The following is an 18833-nucleotide window of genomic DNA, read 5'->3' as shown; positions in this document are numbered from 1 at the left end:
CCGTCAATTTGGTAAACTTTGTCATGCTTTCCAAAAAGTGACCTGGCCAAGTTTCCGCCTCTTTTGCGGAATGTGTCGTCCACTCCACTGATCATGTAGCCGAAATAGGACACCCCGATTTCAAACAAACCTGAACAAAATGGAGCGATCTAAGATACTCAATACAAATGATACGACCTAATCGGTCTTGAGACGGGCAACTCCGAAAAGGGAAAAATGTGTCTAAAAAACCATATCTCGTCAGATCGATACACACCTTGTCATATGCACGTGCTATAAGATTACCCATTTTAGGGAAGCACATTCACTTTGTAACTGGTATGAGACCGCTAACACACGGAACATATTTTTCACTTCTCTCGCATCTCATCGGTACAAATGATTGCCTTCTACTAGTGTCATTGTCGGACCTTCCAATCACAACGCCAAATCCGAGTTTGCTAGCTACCATTCGGACTCATTCAAGCATATGTTGACGAGCACTGAAAATTTGATCATTTGTAAATTATTTTCGAACAACTATCTCGACACCAATCGTTTTAACATCGTCCTTCACCTCATCCATCTTAGCATCGCCATTCACCTTATTTGAAACCTTTACAACAGCTTTGGAAAACATATCGGGGTGCACCATATCTAAAACGGAAAAAAACATAAAATCTGTTAAATTCTGTTTCTGTAACAAGACATGTTTTATATATGCACATCCGAAATATAGTAGACGAGTTTCAGATATGCATATCCGAAGTGATGTTTTTTTTTCATCAAAAACTCAGCACCAATGCAAGGAAATAAAAGATGAATTGAGGAAAGTTTACCTTAAATTGCAGCTTTCTATGCTCTATTTGATATGATAAAACACTTAAAACTTGGTTTGGAGACGAAAAGTTGATTGAAAATGGTTGAAATTTTGCAGTAGGTTTTAGTTATGGGGGAAAATAAAGAGAATGAAATAGTGGTAAGGTGATCATGCAACAAACTGATATAGCAACAATATTTTCAGATATGCATATCCGAAAATACAATTGAATGTTTGAATCCAATGTTCAAATAATAATAACGTGTAAATATGGTGGTTTCAGATATGCATTTTCGAAACACATTGAAAATTAATTTTAAATGCGTTCGAAGTTGCATCTATGAAGAATATTTTTGAGCTTTTAAAGGTTTATTTTATCCGTGTAAAGAGCATATAAAGAAAAGACCATAATGTAGATGCATTTTTGAAGGTTTTAGATACATGTCTCCTATGTAGTGTCCAAAAACACTTGTAAGATAGTGTATGGAATGGACTATCTTGCATCACACACCGTGCCATTTCATTTACTTGCCAAGATTCACTATCAGATAACAAACAAACAACCATGATTCCTCACTCCTAATTCAACCAACTCACCAACATCAACTACCTCAAAATGGCATCATCAACTACTCTCTTCAATTTCAAACCACTTCACCATCAAAGGATAATAACAAAGTCAAAATCTCCGTTTTCTTCTCCACGTTTCATTTCTTCTTCCATTAACAATCCTTTCTCGCCAACACATATCTGTTTTCCACTTCTCACCTCTCACTCTCTTCATAACCGCAAATTCCATGTGAGTATCCAGAAACTTGAAAACTCATCAAAGTTTTAAGCTTTTTAGTCTAATTTGGCCTTTTCATCTTCTGGGCAGGTTCAAGCGCAGAGGAAGTATTCTGCTGGGAACAATTCTGAGTCGGTTGCTTCCGATGAAACTTCCCAAGAGGAATTTTCTTGGTCTTCTGTAATCCTTCCGTACGTTTCTGTCAATGTTCTTTCTTTCTATATAGGTTAAGTAACAAAGCTTGAGACCTGTTTGGATCAACTTAATAAGTGCTTATCATATTCATATAGGTGATTATTATGTATAAGCTATAAGCTGTTTATAAAGCTATTCTCGAGAGTTTATAGAAATAAGCTAAAACAATTTGCAGACATGGCATATTATTTTCATAAGCTCTTCTGAATAGTTTTAGAGAGTCAGAAGTGCTTATGGCACTAAATAAGCTCAAATAAGTCAATCCAAATACGGAAATGAGAATGAAAAACTTCAGTAGGTAAGGGTAACATACTTGACTTAATTTCAATTAAGATTAGGATTGGTTCCATAACATGTGCAGAAGTGCTTATCATATATATGTAAATGTAATTCTGTATAAGCTATTTATAATGAATTTGAAATGTAAGAGTTCCTGGGTGCTTATCGTAGCATGTTGTTTCAAAATTTAGGTTTGTGTTCCCTGCATTGGGTGGCTTGTTATTTGGTTATGATATTGGTGCCACATCCGGTGCTACAATTTCACTGCAGGTAAAACTTTGTCAATCTGTGTCTGTCAGTTACATTTTTTTCGGTTAGTTCAGTAACATATATAAATGGTTTTTTACATTATTGATTTGAATTCACAGTCAGCAGAGCTTAGCGGTATCGCTTGGTCCAATCTTTCCGCCATTCAGCTTGGTCTTGTGGTATGATTTCTGTATCATACCTGGAAAACTTGTTGCTTGCAATTTATGGAAAAGTTATGACCATCTTTACACATTAAGATCTAACTCGTAATGTCAAACATAGGTCAGTGGTTCCCTATATGGGGCTCTTCTTGGCTCACTTCTTGCATTTGCAATTGCTGATTTCATTGGTAAATGCTTTGCTTACATTATCCAAAATATCAGAACCCAAACTTCTTTAGATTATTATTATTATTATTTTTGAGTATTTAATTTGTATACACCATGGTGAAGATATTTTTTACGCTATCAATCAATCATAGTCGTCAGATCATTTAAAATAGTTGACTTTAATCACAATTTCTTATAAAGTCCTACATATGATTGGTTGTGATTTGTTAAAAGTGTACATTTTTTTTACATCAACGGTGTACCAAAATTAAACTCTTATTATAAATATATTAATTTGACTAAAACACTAGGGAGGAAGCGACAACTCATCGGTGCTGCCGTGTTGTATCTACTTGGCAGTGCAATCACTGCCACTGCACCAGAACTTGGTGTTCTCTTAGCAGGAAGACTTATTTATGGACTCGGTATAGGTCTGGTAGGCTACTTTAAACTGTAACATGTTTTTTGTTGGTAATATTGATTATTTCGGCACAATTTTACGGGCGAAATGTATTACAGGCCATGCATGGAGCTCCTTTATACATTGCAGAAACATGTCCATCACAAATCCGTGGCACTCTAGTATCATTAAAAGAACTCTTCATTGTCTTGGGGATTCTGGTACATTACATTATTTCCTTTTTTGCATCTCTTATCAAAACTAAAGAGATTACTAAGCCGGTGACTGAACTATATCACGCAGTTGGGTTATTTTGTGGGAAGCTTTCAGATTACTACAGTTGGTGGATGGCGATTCATGTATGGATTTAGTGCTCCGCTTGCTGTGTTAATGGGGCTCGGGATGTGGACTCTTCCCGCCTCTCCTCGGTGGTTGCTTCTGAAAGCAGTACAAGGAAAAGGTTCTTTTCAAGATTTGAAGGAGAAGGCAATTGTTTCCCTTAGCAAATTAAGGGGCCGACCACCCGGTGACAAAGAATCTGAGAAGCAGATAGAAGAGAGTCTCGTCTCATTGAAGTCAGCGTATGAAGATCAAGAATCCGAGGCGAATTTCTTAGAGGTGTTTCAGGGTCCCAATCTGAAAGCGTTCGTAATCGGTGGGGGGCTAGTACTATTTCAACAGGTTGTTCCATTTCAGTGCAATGAGTTATTTCATCATTATATCATAATTGTGTTTGGATACTTCCACTTTATTCATGTTATACTGAAGGAAATATGGAGAGTTTTCTTTCTGCTGTTTGTCTGATATGTCACCTTATTACAATAGATAACAGGTCAACCTAGTGTTCTGTATTATGCCGGTCCTATTCTTCAGGTACTTAATTGTTAAAACTCATTTTTGCTTTATTTTCAACGAAATTTTCTCATCTCCATCTTGCTCACGGTAGATTATATACATGTCATATATCTAGAGTGCTGGATTTTCTGCTGCCGCCGACGCGGCTAAAGTTTCAGTTGTTATTGGCTTATTCAAGGTATATCTATTTAGGCGTTTCACTTATGGGAAGAGAGACCGAGACCACTTTGGTACACTGACGGTATTATTTTTGTGATTGATCAACTTGTAGTTAGTAATGACATCGGTTGCTGTTCTAAAAGTAGATGATTTGGGGAGAAGACCTCTTCTGATTGGAGGTGTCAGTGGCATTGTAGGAATTCTATCACATTTGAACTAACTAACAGTTTCTTACAGTATTTCAACTTGTCAAATGCAATGGTTATTCACTTTTATTTTATTTTTTTAGGCCCTATCTTTAGTTCTCCTTTCCGCTTATTATAAATTTCTTGGAGGGTTACCAATTGTTGCTGTTGCGGCTTTACTCCTTTACGTTGGTTGCTACCAGGTAACGATTTTCTGGTCATTGGCCCTGCTTCTTTTTTTTGTTGTTGTCATATTCAACCAGAAATGGAAGTCCTCTTCTGTATACTGATAACCATGGCTTAAAATATTATGGACTACTACCGATTAATGTCAAATTGCATTCGAATTGCAGATATCATTTGGGCCGATAAGTTGGCTTATGGTATCAGAAATCTTCCCACTCCGTACTAGAGGACGGGGGATTAGTATGGCTGTTCTTACCAACTTTGCTGCCAATGCTGTTGTTACCTTTGCATTCTCACCACTAAAGGTTTTAGATTCATTACTTTCCATGTTATTTTCGTATGCAGGATAACTTAATCATTTTTTAACGTTGTCTGATCTCTTTCGGAATTTATAATCTATGTTGATTTCCACTGCAGGAGTATCTAGGAGCAGATAACCTTTTTCTCCTTTTTGCGGTCATTGCTTTAGTGTCACTTGTGTTCATTGTTACTTCTGTCCCGGAGACAAAAGGCTTGAGCTTAGAAGACATTGAATCCAAAATCTTGAAGTGACACCAGAAACTAGCTTTTGATGTGAGTGCATTATAGTTTGTCACCTTTTGTATATCTTATGCGTGTAATTTGATGTTCGTGGTAATGATTGCAATAAGAAGATGATATTACCATCTCTAATCAAGTTACTTGAATTACTAAGGGTTCTAACTTATGATTTTAGTATTCATGATTCGCAGCTAAATATTTTGTGGCAAAAAAAATGTAAGTATATGCAATGTTATAAAAATATACAATGTATCGTTCAGGTCATTACACGCAAAAAACACAACTTATTACATACAATTAAATTTTACAAATATAAGGGAGACTATATTTTCAGTCTAATTTTACAAATACAAGGTTGAACAGGAACTGAATGCATACACAAAAATGAAGCAAAAACATCATGTGGACTTTCAATTTGCCTGAAGAACCCTGTCATGGTTTTCTTCCTGAACAGCTGCATATTTAGAATGATCAAATTAAACACTGGCTTATGTTAGAGGCAAAAATAGTTATAGGGAAAAAAATCAGATGTTACGAAATGAACTAGTAGTAAATTACCTTCTTGAGTGTTAAAAGTTACAGGGATTAGAGATGGCGCACGGGTAGGGCTAGTAGGTACTGAGACAGAGATTTTAGATGGTGCATTGGTGGTGCTGGTAGATGCTGAGACTTGGGGTGGCGTACGAGTAGTAGTGCTTGTGTTTGTGTCTGCATGTTTTGTTGGTGCCTCAGTTCGGAGCAAAGATGTTACGGCTTCTCTCACCTTCTCAATCACGCCTACATCACCGGGAGTTCTTCTAGGACTCATTGCTTCAGATATCACTTTCGAGAGAGCTTTCTCATCTTCTCCTGGCTCAAATTTGTTCATCAAATATTCCTTCACCGAAACACCCTTATCCCATATCTGTAACGGGGTACTGTTATTGCTCGCACCCGGTGGAGCAGACGCGGGTGGTGAAGGTGGTGAAGTTCCCACTGGATTTGATGAAGTTCGAGGGGTGCCTGGATCTGTTTGAGAAGGCATCTTAGCTGGAGGAGTACGTGAAGTGCGAAGGGTCAATGATGACGGTTTATTAGCTGTTACAGCTGTTGGTGATGAATTGTGATCCTCTGCTGGCTTGGAAACTGAGAGACCGTGAAATTTGGATGTTATATATTGAGCTGTTTCTGATCCTTCAGCATATGCTGGTGACTGATTCTTCTCGGGTGAAGTTTTGGTGATTATCTTACTTGGACAAGAAAGTGTCGGTGCAGTAGTTGCTGTTGCAGCTGGTTGTGTTAGTTTCTTTGACAGCGAACGACTTAGTGTTTTTTCTCTAGCTTGTTCTAATCCAAGTTTCTCATTGTTTGACAGAACATGCTTCTGCGGGGTTACTGGACTCAATTTTGAATGTTGCCTTGTATTTTCTTTATGTCCTTCATGCGCCATCTCAGATTCATACACTGAAATATTAATCGGAGACAACAATTATTCATATACGAATAAAAAAGAATCAACATAAGCCAGTTATATATGTTTTTTCTTACTACATGTACCTCCATGATGTTCCGCATCTTCTTCTGCTCCATCACCTTCATGTCCAGCACTCGAAGGGGAACTAGTAGCACTCCAGTCCTCGTGTCTTTTCTTGCTGAGGCTGTGGCGTAACTTCTTAGCTTTTTCCTTTACTTTGGTGATTACTGATTTCTTCTGATTCTGATGCTGATTGTGATTGTGATTCTGATTCTGATTCTGGCCATGGTCTTCTTCCGAGTCATGATGCCTCAACCTTTGGAAGAAAGGGGAGGACGGCGAAGAACAGGCCGAAGAAGACGAGGATTTGCTTGGTGACAGCTTTGGCTTTGAGGCTTCTCCTGCTATATGTCAAAAAAGGTTATATTATATATAACATCGAACGTACCTTTTTCATGGTAACTTCGTCTTAACATATAAAAATTCTTATTCGTATGAACTAGTAATGTTTAATGGCGAGGAAGGATTACCTCGGAGGAGTTGTTCCATGGTTTGAATGGAACCAGGACTTTTCGAAGATTCGACATGTCTCTGAGGGCGTTCGAGTTGAGCCATTTTTGTCACCTTTGAATAACACTGCTTTTGTATTTATATTCTTCCTTTGGATAATAACCAGAGGCAGAAATTTAACACAAAATGAACCGTGCTTATGAATTTGCTTCCTGAATTCTTGCACTAAGCATAATCAAGAATACCATAGTTTTTTTTGTGGATTTTTTCTACACGTGTAGATTAATCTTTTTGCTTGCCTCAATTAGAAATTTGACCTGGTCAGGATGATAAAAATGGCCTTAGCATAATAATAAAGAGGAAATCAACGTTTCATTCTTATTATTTTTAGATTCACCTTTAAAATCATCTATATTTAAATATATGAATGTGACAAGAAAAATGATGGACCAGTGATGGGATAAATGCGAGATTTTAATTCCAAAAAATATTTTAAGTAAAGATTAGATTTTTTTTCTAATTACAGTTGCAGAGATTAAACTGTAGTCTTATCAAATTCAGCGTCAAATATTAGTAAATCAACTAACAATTGGTATATATAATAATATTTTTAGTGTTAAGAGTATTATGGAAAAAAAATCTAAATGGATATAAAACCCCAATGAAGGAAAAAGAAGTGCTTAGTAAGGAAATATAATCTAAATGATAAAGGAAATAAATCATCATTTAATTTTAATTTTTAATGTAATTGGCAGTTTTCATTTCTAAATATAAAATTATGATATTATCATCATTACTAAATTCCTTAAACAACTCATTTCGATTGAGCATTGTCCAAAGATAATTCCCTACAACACAAAATATGTTTCCTTATATGGTAAAAGAACAAGAATTAAGGTGCATGTTCATCCTAAACTCTTAGAGCATCTTGTTGAGAATATAATCTAAGTTACATAGTTCAAGTCAAAGTTAGTTAGCCTTAGCGTTTGTTATATTAGTTATTTAGTATACAAGTTACATAGTTGTATATAAATACATATTACATTCGGTTTTCTAATATCAGTTTTAATAATAACAATTCTCTCTCTCATTTCTTCTCTCATCCCAAGTGCATACACTAACAAATTGGTATCTAAAACTCCAATTAGGTTCTTGATCGTATTTTCAAGAATCACACGTCGGTGATCGTGGGTTGTTAATCAATTGCTACAAAGATGAACGGTAAAAATGAGAATATTCTAAATTCTCTTCCGATTCTTGATAATAAAAATTGGTTTCGATGGAGTAAATAAATACAATTGTTGTTTGGATTTCATGAAATCCTAGAAGTGGTTACTAATGGCGTTCTTGCGCTTGCTCATAATGCAACTGAAGCCCATAGAACCGTCCATAAGAATGCCAAGAAGAAGGATGGCAAGACATCATTTTGTATTCAATCGGCGGTAGACGCGATGAACTTTGATCGGATTTCTCATGCTGAATCGACGAAGAAGTCATGTGATATTCTTACCAAGTATTATAAAGGAGGTGAGAAGGTGAAAGTTGTCAAATTATAGGCGCTACGAAGGCAATATGAATTGCTGCAGATAGGCGAAGATGAAAAAATCGCAGGCTATGTCGCACAGTTGCTAAATCTTGTTCATCTCATATAAAGCTTTGTGAAACACTTACTGACAATATGATAGTTGGGAAGATAATGCGTACGTTGACTTCTCAATTTGATCATGTTATCGTAGCTATTCAAGAATCCAACAATCTTGAAACTCTAAAACTGGAAATTTGGTTGGTTCATTTTAGGCACACGGGTTATAGATTATCGAGAGGAAATGGGTTCAAGATTCGATACAAGTTTTGTAGGCCTTTACATGGAAGAAGTATGGTGGTTCAAACAAGTTCAAAGACAAAAGAGACAAGACTCAAATCTAGAATAAGATTGGTGATAAAGCCTTTGAATCCTCAAAAGGAGGAGAAGAAAACTCCTATCAAAAAGACAAATAGAAAAAAAGTGTGCAGTGCCATAATTTTGAAAAGGGGGTCACTTGGCTAAGAATTGTTGGTACAAGAAAGATAAGAGAGCGATAAAATACAAGGATGAAGGAGCAAACCTTGCACCAAAAGATTCATATGATTATGAAGATTTGGTGTTCATGGCTGCAATTGCAGACGAGCATGTGGACTAAAAGACCTGGTTCTTCAACACATGCTGCTCGAATCACATGACTGGTCAAAGAATGCGAATAGTATATTTTTGACGAGTCGAAGAAGAGTAAGGTCAAACTTGCTAATAATAGTCTATTACAAGCAGAAGGCACTGGAGACATAGTTATTCAATGAAGCAGTGTAGTAAAAGCAATGATCAAAGATGTACTTTATGTACCTGCAATAAAGTGCAATCTACTAAGTGTTGGACGACTGGTCGAAAAAGGTTTCTCAGTGGTTATGAAAAAAGAAGCATTGGAACTATTCAACACACATAATAACTTGGTGTTGAAATCATCTATGTCGAAGAATAGGACATTTAAGACTATGATAAGTTCAACTGAGGTACAATGCCTAAAAGCAGTTGTCGACCGCAAGCATAGTTGCTTGTAGCATTTGAGGTTTGGCCTTCTGAATTTTAGGTCACTCAATCAACTGATCACTCAAGATATGGTAATAGGTATACCAAGTCTTGTGATGCCCGAAAAACTCTATAAAGGTTACTTAGTAAGGAAGCAATCCAGAAAGTATTTCATTTTGACTATGCCAATAAGATCCTTTTGCATACTAGAAGTAGTACATTCAGATGTATGTGGCCTCTTTGAGGATCATACCATTGGTAGAAACATGTATTTTATCTCATTTTTCGATGAGTATAGTCGAAAGATTTGGATCTATGTGATCAAGTGAAATGACGAAGTATTTGAAATCTTTAAGCGATTCAAGATGCTTGTTTAAAAATATAGTGAAAAGAAGATCAAGGTTATGTGAACAGACGGAGATGGCAAATATACATCAAAGATGTTTGAAGAATTCTATGCAGAACATGGTATTGATCATGAGGTAACTTCTCCTTACACGCCTCAACATAACAAAATAGTAGAAAGAAGAAACATGACCATATTGAATATGGCGAGATGCATGCTGAAGCAGAAGAATCTGCCAAAATCTTTATGGGGTGAAGCAGTCACCACGACTGTTTAAATTTTGAACAATTGCCTTACCAAAAAGTTGAAGAACAAGGTTCCAGAAGAAACTTTCAAAAAAGAAAGAAAAAATTAATACAATTCAGCCCTTGTTTTTCTCACATTCACTTACTCCCATATGTCACAAATTTTAATTCCGTTTTAGCACTTCGCTCCAAAAACAATTTAAATTAAGTTTTTTAGTAGTACAATTAGGTTCGATATAGATTCCGTTTATAGTACAATTAGGTAGGATACAGATTCTGTTACACAATTCCGTTTACAATACAATTTTTTTTTGTGAGACAAACCAAATCTACTCGAAACTATTAGGTTTGGATACATATCCAGATTTCTTGCAGTAAAAAACACACTTTCACGCATCTTCTTATAAATTGAATGGTTCTGATATAAAATTGATAATTTTGAGAAAATCAAATCGAGTTGTTCTAAACCGTACCATTATGATCAAAGTGTTAATAATATCTTGACAAAGTGAATGCAACAAAATTCCTCCTGTGGAAGATTCAATTTCGTTGGATATTATTATTGATTCAGATCTTTGCGATGTAAGGCGATATTGAATATTATTTTGAAAAAATCAAATATATTTTCTCTAAACCGTCTTATTAAGATCAAACGGTTAGTAATATTTTAAAAACGTGAATGCGACAAAATTTCTATTGTGATCGGAATCAATTCCGTTGAATATTATTATTGATTTAGATCTTTCCGGTGTAAGACGACATTGGAATTGACAAATAATGCATGTGATTGTAGTATAATAGTACATTATATGGTAAAATTGAAAAGCCAAAAGCGTAGAACAAAATAGGAGAAAAATAAAATAAAAACAAATCAAAACCCCAGTGTGGTTTATCCTTCTCTTTTTTTCTTCACTCTACAGCGACCTCATCGCTACAATGTCTTCTTCCTTTATTACTTCAAACCGCTTAACTCCAACCCTAACAACCCCTCCCCCTCGCCGCCGCAACAACCATTTCACCACCGCTCGTTCTTCTTCCTTCAAATGTCAACTCTCTTCTTCCGATGATAACAATGATTCCTTCAATTCTTCCGTTCTCAAAACCCTATCCACCACCGTCGCTGTTTCCTCCGCCGCCGCTTCCGCTTTCTTCCTCACCGGCTCCCTCCATTTCCCCATCCCTAATTTGCCCGGACTCAATGCCGCCGCTGGAGGCGGCGCAGGTGGAGGAGGTGGAGGATTCTCCTCCGGAGGTGGTGGTGGAGGTGGTTGGTTTAACGGTGACGAAGGATCGTTCTGGTCGAGAATTCTATCTCCCGCCAGAGCCATCGCCGACGAACCAAAATCACAAGATTGGGATTCACATGAACTACCGGCGAACATCACGGTTTTACTTGGCAGGCTGAGCGGGTTTAAGAAATACAAAATCTCAGATATCGTTTTCCTTGACCGGAACACAAAAAGGAAAATCGGAACTGAGGATTCTTTCTTAGATATGGTATCTCTTAAACCTGGAGGGGTTTACACCAAAGCTCAGCTTCAGAAGGAGCTGGAAAGCTTAGCTACTTGTGGAATGTTCGAGAAGGTTGACATGGAAGGGAAAACCAAAGCAGACGGGTCGTTAGGGTTGACGATTACGTTTGCTGAGAGTATGTGGGAGAAAGCAGACCGGTTTAGATGCATCAATGTTGGTTTGATGGGTCAATCCAAACCTATTGAGATGGACCCTGATATGAGTGACAAGGAGAAACTTGAGTTTTTTAGGAGACAGGAGAGGGAATATAGGAGGAGAATTGATGCTGCCAGGCCTTGTCTTTTGCCTTCTTCGGTTCATAAGGAGATTAGGGATATGTTGGGTAAACAAGGGAGGGTTAGTGCTAGGTTGTTGCAGAGGATAAGGGACCGTGTTCAGAGGTGGTATCATGAGGAAGGTTATGCTTGTGCTCAGGTTGTTAATTTTGGTAACCTTAATACACGTGAGGTTGTGTGTGAGGTTGTTGAAGGGGATATTACTAAGTTGTCTGTTCAGTATTTGGATAAACTTGGTAATGTTGTTGAAGGTAACACGGAAGGTCCTGTTGTTCAACGAGAACTTCCAAAACAGGTGTGTATGTTTGTAAATGTGTTTGTTGGTAATGTTTGTTTGGAGTTAAATGTGATTCATTTTGTGTGGCTATGGTTATTGTTTTATGACTTGTTGGTGAATGTTTGTTTGTGTTGGATTGATTACAGCTTCTACCAGGTCATACTTTTAACATTGAAGCAGGGAAACAAGCTTTGAGGAACATAAATTCCCTTGCTTTGTTTTCCAATATTGAGGTGAATCCGCGGCCTGATGAGAAGAACGAGGGAAGCATAATAGTTGAAATTAAGCTCAAAGAGTTGGAGCAGAAATCAGCTGAAGTTAGCACCGAGTGGAGTATTGTTCCTGGGCGAGGAGGGCGTCCGACTTTGGTATTTGCGGCGAATTGATAGTCTGTTTTGTTTGTTGAACGTTGATCTTTGTTTGCCCAATTTATGTGTTTGTTTGCTGTTCAATGTTCGTACAGGCTTCGCTGCAGCCGGGAGGGACTATTACTTTTGAACATAGGAATCTGCAAGGATTGAATAGGTCACTTACTGGTTCTGTGACAACTAGCAACTTCTTGAATCCTCAGGTACCCTTATACTAGTCCATTGAGCTCTTTTCCTCAATTTATTATACTAGTTCTTTAATTTATCACCTATGTACTAGACACAAGCATTGATATTTTTGTTAAATGTACTGCTGTAGGATGATCTTGCTTTTAAAATGGAGTATGCACATCCGTATTTGGATGGTGTAAAAAATCCACGGAACCGAACTCTCCGTGTAAGCTGCTTCAATAGCCGAAAGCTGAGTCCAGTGTTCACTGGAGGGCCAGGGGTGGATGAAGTGCCTTCAATATGGGTTGACCGTGCTGGTGCAAAAGCTAATATCACTGAGGTAATTTCACTGGTTATTTTACACTAGTCTTCTTGACTTGGCTTTTTGGGCTGTATGTAGCTTTCTTTTTAACTTTCAATTCTTGTTTTCCAAGCAGAATTTTTCTCGTCAAAGTAAATTCACTTATGGATTGGTAATGGAAGAGATAATAACACGTGATGAAAGCAATCATATCTGTTCCAATGGTCAAAGAGTATTACCTAATGGAGGAATTAGTGCAGATGGACCTCCAACCACCCTTAGCGATACTGGTATCGATAGGATGGCGTTTTTGCAGGCTAATATTACGCGGGATAACACAAGGTTTGTGAATGGAACTATAGTTGGAAGCAGGAACATGTTCCAGGTGACTATCATCCTCCTATAATCGTTGCTGTTGATTTTGTTTCAAATAAGATAACCATTTTTAGTGGATGCTTCCACCACTTCCATTTTTTGGTTAGAATTTAAATCTAGGCTTTAGTGGGGGAAGAAAAAAAAGAATGCATCTAACTTTTATGGAGATATTCTCCCTGGTATTCTCATAATCCTTTAGATCATATCTAACTATTTTATATTGTTAAAATAAATCAGTTGGCTTTTGTTATTCCACCCACATTAGTCGACACTTCAAATGTGTAGTACTAAGGCTATGTTTGTATTGATGGAACATAATTGAGCGGAGCGGAATGAAACATAACAGAATGGAATGGAGTGGAGCGGAATGGTATATAGATCCCACTTTATTGTTTGGCTATTTTATTAAAAATATCTCATTCCATTGCATACATCCCAAATCGGATGGAAAAAAAATGGAGGATTTGATGGAATGAGACGGAATGGATTCCATTATGTTCCATTCCATCCATTATTTGCAAATCCAAACAATTGAATCTCATTATTCACCATTCCATTCCGCTCAATTCCGTCACATTCCATCAATCAAAATATACCCTAAATGTGTATGCGCGGGCGTGTCTCGCATCAACTAAATATATGGTACTAGGTAGTGCTTCTTATAGACTTGATCAGTCCTGAGCTTATAAGATGTTTTGCTCGGATGAGTTAAGCCTTGCCCACTCAAATTCCAAGGCTTTTAATTTCAATCTTTTAACCTACAAGCAGTCCTCTGATAAATGTCTCGTCCCTCTATTTTTTTGTGCGCCTTTGAAGCAACTGAGCAGAATTGCACCTGATTGTGAATTTTTTTTAGTGGATGTTTGCAGCTAAAGTTGAGGAGGATGGGTTTTGCTCCCTTCCATTCATTCCCCTTCCCTCCCCTCACCTTCACACCCTCTAATCAAACACTATATTACTCTAACTTTGAGGATACAAGAGATTGGTGTTTAATAAAGTTATAATTATGATCCTGAAGTTTTCTATGCTATGCTCTGTGCTGACATTGTTATGTCATTATACAAACTGCAGGTAGATCAAGGGCTTGGCATTGGCACCAATTTCCCATTCTTTAACCGTCACCAATTAACTGTGACTCAGTTTCTCCAATTGAAATCTGTGGAGGAAGGTGCCGGTAAATCACCACCGCCAGTGCTTGTCCTCCATGGTCACTATGGAGGCTGTGTAGGTGACCTTCCAAGTTATGATGCTTTTACTCTTGGGGGTCCCTATTCTGTTAGGGGTTACAACATGGGTGAGCTTGGAGCAGCCAGAAACATCCTCGAGGTAGGATGGCTGTCTACATCTATGACTGTCAATGGAGATACAATAGTAGTTTTGATTCTCCAAATCTATACATTATCCAGCAAACAACTATCTTATTTTCTGTTTTTTCTTACAGCTGGCAGCTGAGGTACGTATACCTATTAAAGGTACGCACGTGTATGCCTTTGCAGAACATGGTACTGATCTAGGAAGTTCAAAAGATGTCAAAGGAAATCCGACTGTAGTCTATAGGCGAATGGGTCAGGGGTCCTCTTATGGTGCTGGTATGAAGCTTGGTTTAGTAAGAGCAGAATATGCTGTTGACCATAATTCAGGAACAGGTGCAGTATTTTTCCGCTTTGGAGAAAGATTTTGAGGTGCACGAGTCATAGTGTATGTTTGGTTCTTTTCGACTGCAGAAGGAATTTTTCAGCCGTAGGTGCTTGAATCTTATAGAGTTTGGATTATTAAGTGAACACCATGCTGGTACTGGGCTTGGTTTTCTCTAGGTTACTTAAATTGGTGTAGGTTTCAATGAAAATATTAATAGTATAGATTATCCTGCTGGCTACCATTTATAATTTCTGCGGCTTATGATCAATGTCCAATTCATGAGAATGGAATGTAGTGATTTCTAATGTATTTCAATTTTTTTCCCCTTGTGATGATGATTGTTGGAGAGTATTGGCAATTATTGATTTGATATTAACCTATTAAATCTGTTAGTTAATAAACACTTCTGACAATTTCTGTGTCTCATCTTTTCTTCTCTTCTGGTACCATTTGTAACTGAGGTTTCCTCTCAATTATTGAAAGGTCTTGGTAATAAAGTTTGGTCCAGAGATAAGCAAAATTTGGTTAAAAATTATTTTAACTAGAGATGGAATTTGAGTATTTCTGATTGATTTGGCTTTAATTAAAGTTCATTATCGATTTAGGCTCAATCACTTATTGTTTTCACTCGATTTTGAAACTCCTTTGCAGCCAAAATATGTAATCCTTTCATCTATATAAAATAAATAAATAAAAAACCTTTATATTCAGCACTGTAAAATTCTTATTTTGAAAACTCTTATACACGTTATATAAGCTTTACTTATTTACACTTGAGCTCTTTTGATTTGAAAAATATAGTGTTAATTTTTACTTATCAATCGCATTTGTAACTGCTTTTAATTTGAAACCAAGTTGTAAAACATAGTCTCCTAATTCTTTGTTGGTTAAGAATGGTTAAGAAAGATCGGTAGCTAGAAAACTCTTCAAATCATCAGGTGTAGACTAACAAATTTTCAGCTTGACGTTATTGCAGGAACTCAATCAAGAAAGAAAATTAGTGCTAAAATATCCTTCCCTTAGACTGGATATTTTAAAAGAACATGATGGTAGAATGGAACACATAAAAAATAGTGATAAGTGGCAAAATGAGATGAAATTTATGAAATTTCCATGTTCTACTCTGCTATGTTTTATTTTTATCAATTCAAGCGATAGAACATAAACTTATATCATTTCATTTATAGATTCATTCTCCAATCCAACAGTCAGTCATGAATGCAGGTTATTACAAAAGCATAACAACGAGGGTCTCTTGAACCTTAGAAATAAGATAAAAAAACATTCTAAGAATCTGAGTAACGGCTAAATATTTATAATTAGCATGATTTTTCCAAAGTTTTCCCACAAATTTTCCAAAGTTTGATATAAACAATTATATTTGAGGTTAAAAACAACCCAGAAAATGCTTTAAAAAATAGACATAAATTAGTAAGCGCCCCTTTTATTTTGAACAGATAATTGAGCGCTGGTAGTGCTGTCAGTAGCTTTGTGCTTGCTATGCATATTCTGGTAAGAAGTAGAACAGTCATAAGCATTCCCGCCAAAAATGTCATCCCCAACCTTCGATTTCTCCGATCAGAACCAGAATCCTACGCTAAACTCATCGAAATATACACTCATGATCGAGCATTGCAGAAAGGAAAGAAGCTTCACGCGCATCTGACCACCAACGGCTACGCGCGTTTCAATCTTGTAGCATCTAATCTCGTAGCGTTATACGCATGCTGTGGCCAACTCTCCCATGCACGAAAACTGTTTGACAAAATTCCTTCAACAAATGTTCGCGGTTGGATCGCCCTCATCGGCACATGTGCTCGCTGCGGCTTTTATGATCACGCTCTCTCCGTGTTCTCTGAGATGCAAACCATCCATGACTCGAAACCCAACAGCGTCTTCGTGATTCCGAGTGTTCTCAAAGCTTGCGGCCACATTGGTTACCGAATCTACGGAGAGCAAATACATGGCTTGATCTTGAAGTGTTCGTTTGAAATTGATGCTTTTGTTTCGAGTGCGTTGATTGTTATGTATTCTAAGTGCGCTAAAGTTGAAGATGCACGTAAGGTGTTTGATGGAATGAATATGAAGGATTTGGTGTCTCTGAATGCTGTTGTTTCTGGGTATGCTCAACAAGGGCTTCCAAATGAGGCTATGGGTTTGGTTGAAAATATGAAGGTGATGGGTGTGAACCCGAATGTGGTGACTTGGAATGCGTTGATATCTGGGTTTGCTCAGAAATGTGACAGAGCAATGGTATCTCGGATTTTCAGGTTGATGATTGAAGATGGTGTTGAGCCTGATGTGGTGTCATGGACTTCTGTTATATCCGGTTTTGTACAGAACTTTCAAAATGAGGAAGCTTTTGATATGTTTAAGCAAATGTTGCATCATGGGTTCTGCCCAACTTCGGCTACTATCAGTGCGCTTTTTCCAGCTTGTGCTACTGCGGCAAGAGTGAGGTTTGGGAAGGAGATTCATTGCTATGCTTTGGTGACTGGTGTGGAGGAAGATGTGTATGTAAGGAGTGCTTTGGTTGACATGTATGCAAAATGTGGGTTCATTTCTGAAGCTAGGATACTGTTTTGTAAGATGCCGGAGAAGAACACGGTGACTATGAACTCTATGATTTTCGGTTATGCGAATCATGGGTATTGCGAAGAAGCTATTGAGCTCTTCAATCGGATGGAGATGGAAGGGGTAACAAAACTCGATCATTTAACTTTTACTGCCGCTCTTACAGCATGTAGTCATGTTGGAGATATTGAACTTGGGCAGAGGCTGTTCAAGATTATGCAAGAGAAATACTGCATTGAGCCACGATTGGAGCATTATGCAAGCATGGTGGATCTATTTGGTCGAGCAGGGAAACTCGAGGAAGCGCATGGAATAATCAAGACAATGCCAGTTGAACCTGATTTGTTTGTTTGGGGTGCATTATTGTCTGCTTGTAGAAATCATGGGCATGTAGAGCTTGCTGAAGTGGCTGCCAAGCATTTGTTGGATTTAGAACCTGACAGTGCTGGGAACAGTCTCCTGTTGTCCAGCTTGTATGCCGATGCTGGAAAATGGGGAAGGGTTGAGCGGATCAAGAAAAGGATAAAGAAGGGAAAACTAAGAAAACTTCAAGGATTGAGTTGGATAGATAATAATGTATAATAACTGTTATTGGTAGGTGAATGATTGTTTATGTTGGAGGTTCCTTTGCAAATTTGTTTAATAGAAAAAGCCAAAAAGATTGTAGTAGTATAGTATCATTCACTTAAGAAAAACTCCAAGAATTAAAGCCTAAACAAAACACGAGTATAATACTCTACCATAGAGTGACTATGAGCAAAATTGACATGAATAAACTAGCATTTAAAACCTAAACTGTCAAGTTATTACTAGTATTTTCTTTTTGTCCATAGTCAGTGGCTACAAAGAGGAGAGACGCCGCGATAGAGGTTGTAGAATTTGATATTAGAATCGAGTGGTTCTACCATGTTTTGTTATTCAAAATAACTCATCTTTGTTGGCACATTCCAACAAACATACAGTGTAGAATATTTTCCTTGAAAAACTGCAAGCTTCCAACTACTAAGGTTTTCATATCTTCAAATTTAAACGGATTTAAGCCGATATCGCAAGTTGTTAAAAAAAATAAAAACTACACAAATTTGAATATTATCAAATGCATTTAAATGTTATTTTGTTAAATTATAAATTAAATTTCGAATCCATTTTTTCCAGAATTAAGTGAGTTGCATGTTGGAATACTGATGCGGTACTACAAGCCTCTTATACAGTTGAACACGGGGTGTACTTGTAAGTTTAGCACT

General features: G+C 37.2%; 4 protein-coding genes across 6 annotated transcripts; 3 read left to right on the top strand and 1 right to left on the bottom strand.

Annotated features, from left to right (window-relative positions):
• Positions 1 to 1252: 1252 nt before the first annotated feature.
• Positions 1253 to 5088, top strand: LOC131639149 (D-xylose-proton symporter-like 3, chloroplastic). Its single transcript, XM_058909653.1, has 14 exons — positions 1253 to 1598; positions 1677 to 1777; positions 2252 to 2330; positions 2429 to 2488; positions 2592 to 2658; positions 2950 to 3074; positions 3158 to 3259; positions 3342 to 3719; positions 3864 to 3911; positions 4009 to 4071; positions 4165 to 4245; positions 4342 to 4440; positions 4591 to 4728; positions 4841 to 5088. The coding sequence occupies exons 1-14, from the start codon at positions 1416 to 1418 to the stop codon at positions 4973 to 4975; spliced, it is 1659 nt and encodes a 552-aa protein (XP_058765636.1). The 5' UTR covers positions 1253 to 1415; the 3' UTR covers positions 4976 to 5088.
• A 91-nt stretch (positions 5089 to 5179) lies between these two features.
• On the bottom strand, positions 5180 to 7140 carry LOC131639150 (uncharacterized). Of its 3 annotated transcripts, XM_058909656.1 has the most exons (4): positions 6947 to 7133; positions 6500 to 6820; positions 5522 to 6406; positions 5183 to 5417 (listed from the first exon to the last, which is right to left on the bottom strand). In XM_058909656.1, exons 1-4 carry the CDS (start codon positions 7029 to 7031, stop codon positions 5374 to 5376), a joined length of 1335 nt encoding a protein of 444 aa, XP_058765639.1. In that variant the 5' UTR covers positions 7032 to 7133; the 3' UTR covers positions 5183 to 5373. The 3 variants fall into 3 exon arrangements, with proteins under 3 accessions (XP_058765637.1, XP_058765638.1, XP_058765639.1); XM_058909654.1 differs by having other exon boundaries at positions 5180 to 6406; positions 6947 to 7140; XM_058909655.1 differs by having other exon boundaries at positions 5181 to 6406; positions 6500 to 6817; positions 6947 to 7140.
• Positions 7141 to 10921: 3781 nt separating this feature from the next.
• Positions 10922 to 15345, top strand: LOC131639165 (protein TOC75, chloroplastic-like). The gene is made up of 7 exons (XM_058909670.1): positions 10922 to 12180; positions 12309 to 12530; positions 12626 to 12733; positions 12850 to 13041; positions 13139 to 13387; positions 14449 to 14703; positions 14819 to 15345. The coding sequence occupies exons 1-7, from the start codon at positions 11014 to 11016 to the stop codon at positions 15056 to 15058; spliced, it is 2433 nt and encodes an 810-aa protein (XP_058765653.1). The 5' UTR covers positions 10922 to 11013; the 3' UTR covers positions 15059 to 15345.
• An 863-nt stretch (positions 15346 to 16208) lies between these two features.
• LOC131639157 (pentatricopeptide repeat-containing protein At5g59600-like) lies at positions 16209 to 18528 on the top strand. Its single transcript, XM_058909663.1, has one exon. The coding sequence runs from the start codon at positions 16516 to 16518 to the stop codon at positions 18169 to 18171; it is 1656 nt and encodes a 551-aa protein (XP_058765646.1). The 5' UTR covers positions 16209 to 16515; the 3' UTR covers positions 18172 to 18528.
• Positions 18529 to 18833: the final 305 nt, after the last annotated feature.

Source organism: Vicia villosa, unplaced genomic scaffold (assembly GCF_029867415.1).
Source record: "Vicia villosa cultivar HV-30 ecotype Madison, WI unplaced genomic scaffold, Vvil1.0 ctg.002546F_1_1, whole genome shotgun sequence".
In the NCBI taxonomy this organism is placed as follows: Eukaryota; Viridiplantae; Streptophyta; class Magnoliopsida; order Fabales; family Fabaceae; genus Vicia; species Vicia villosa.
This window is presented reverse-complemented; position numbering and strand designations above follow the sequence as displayed.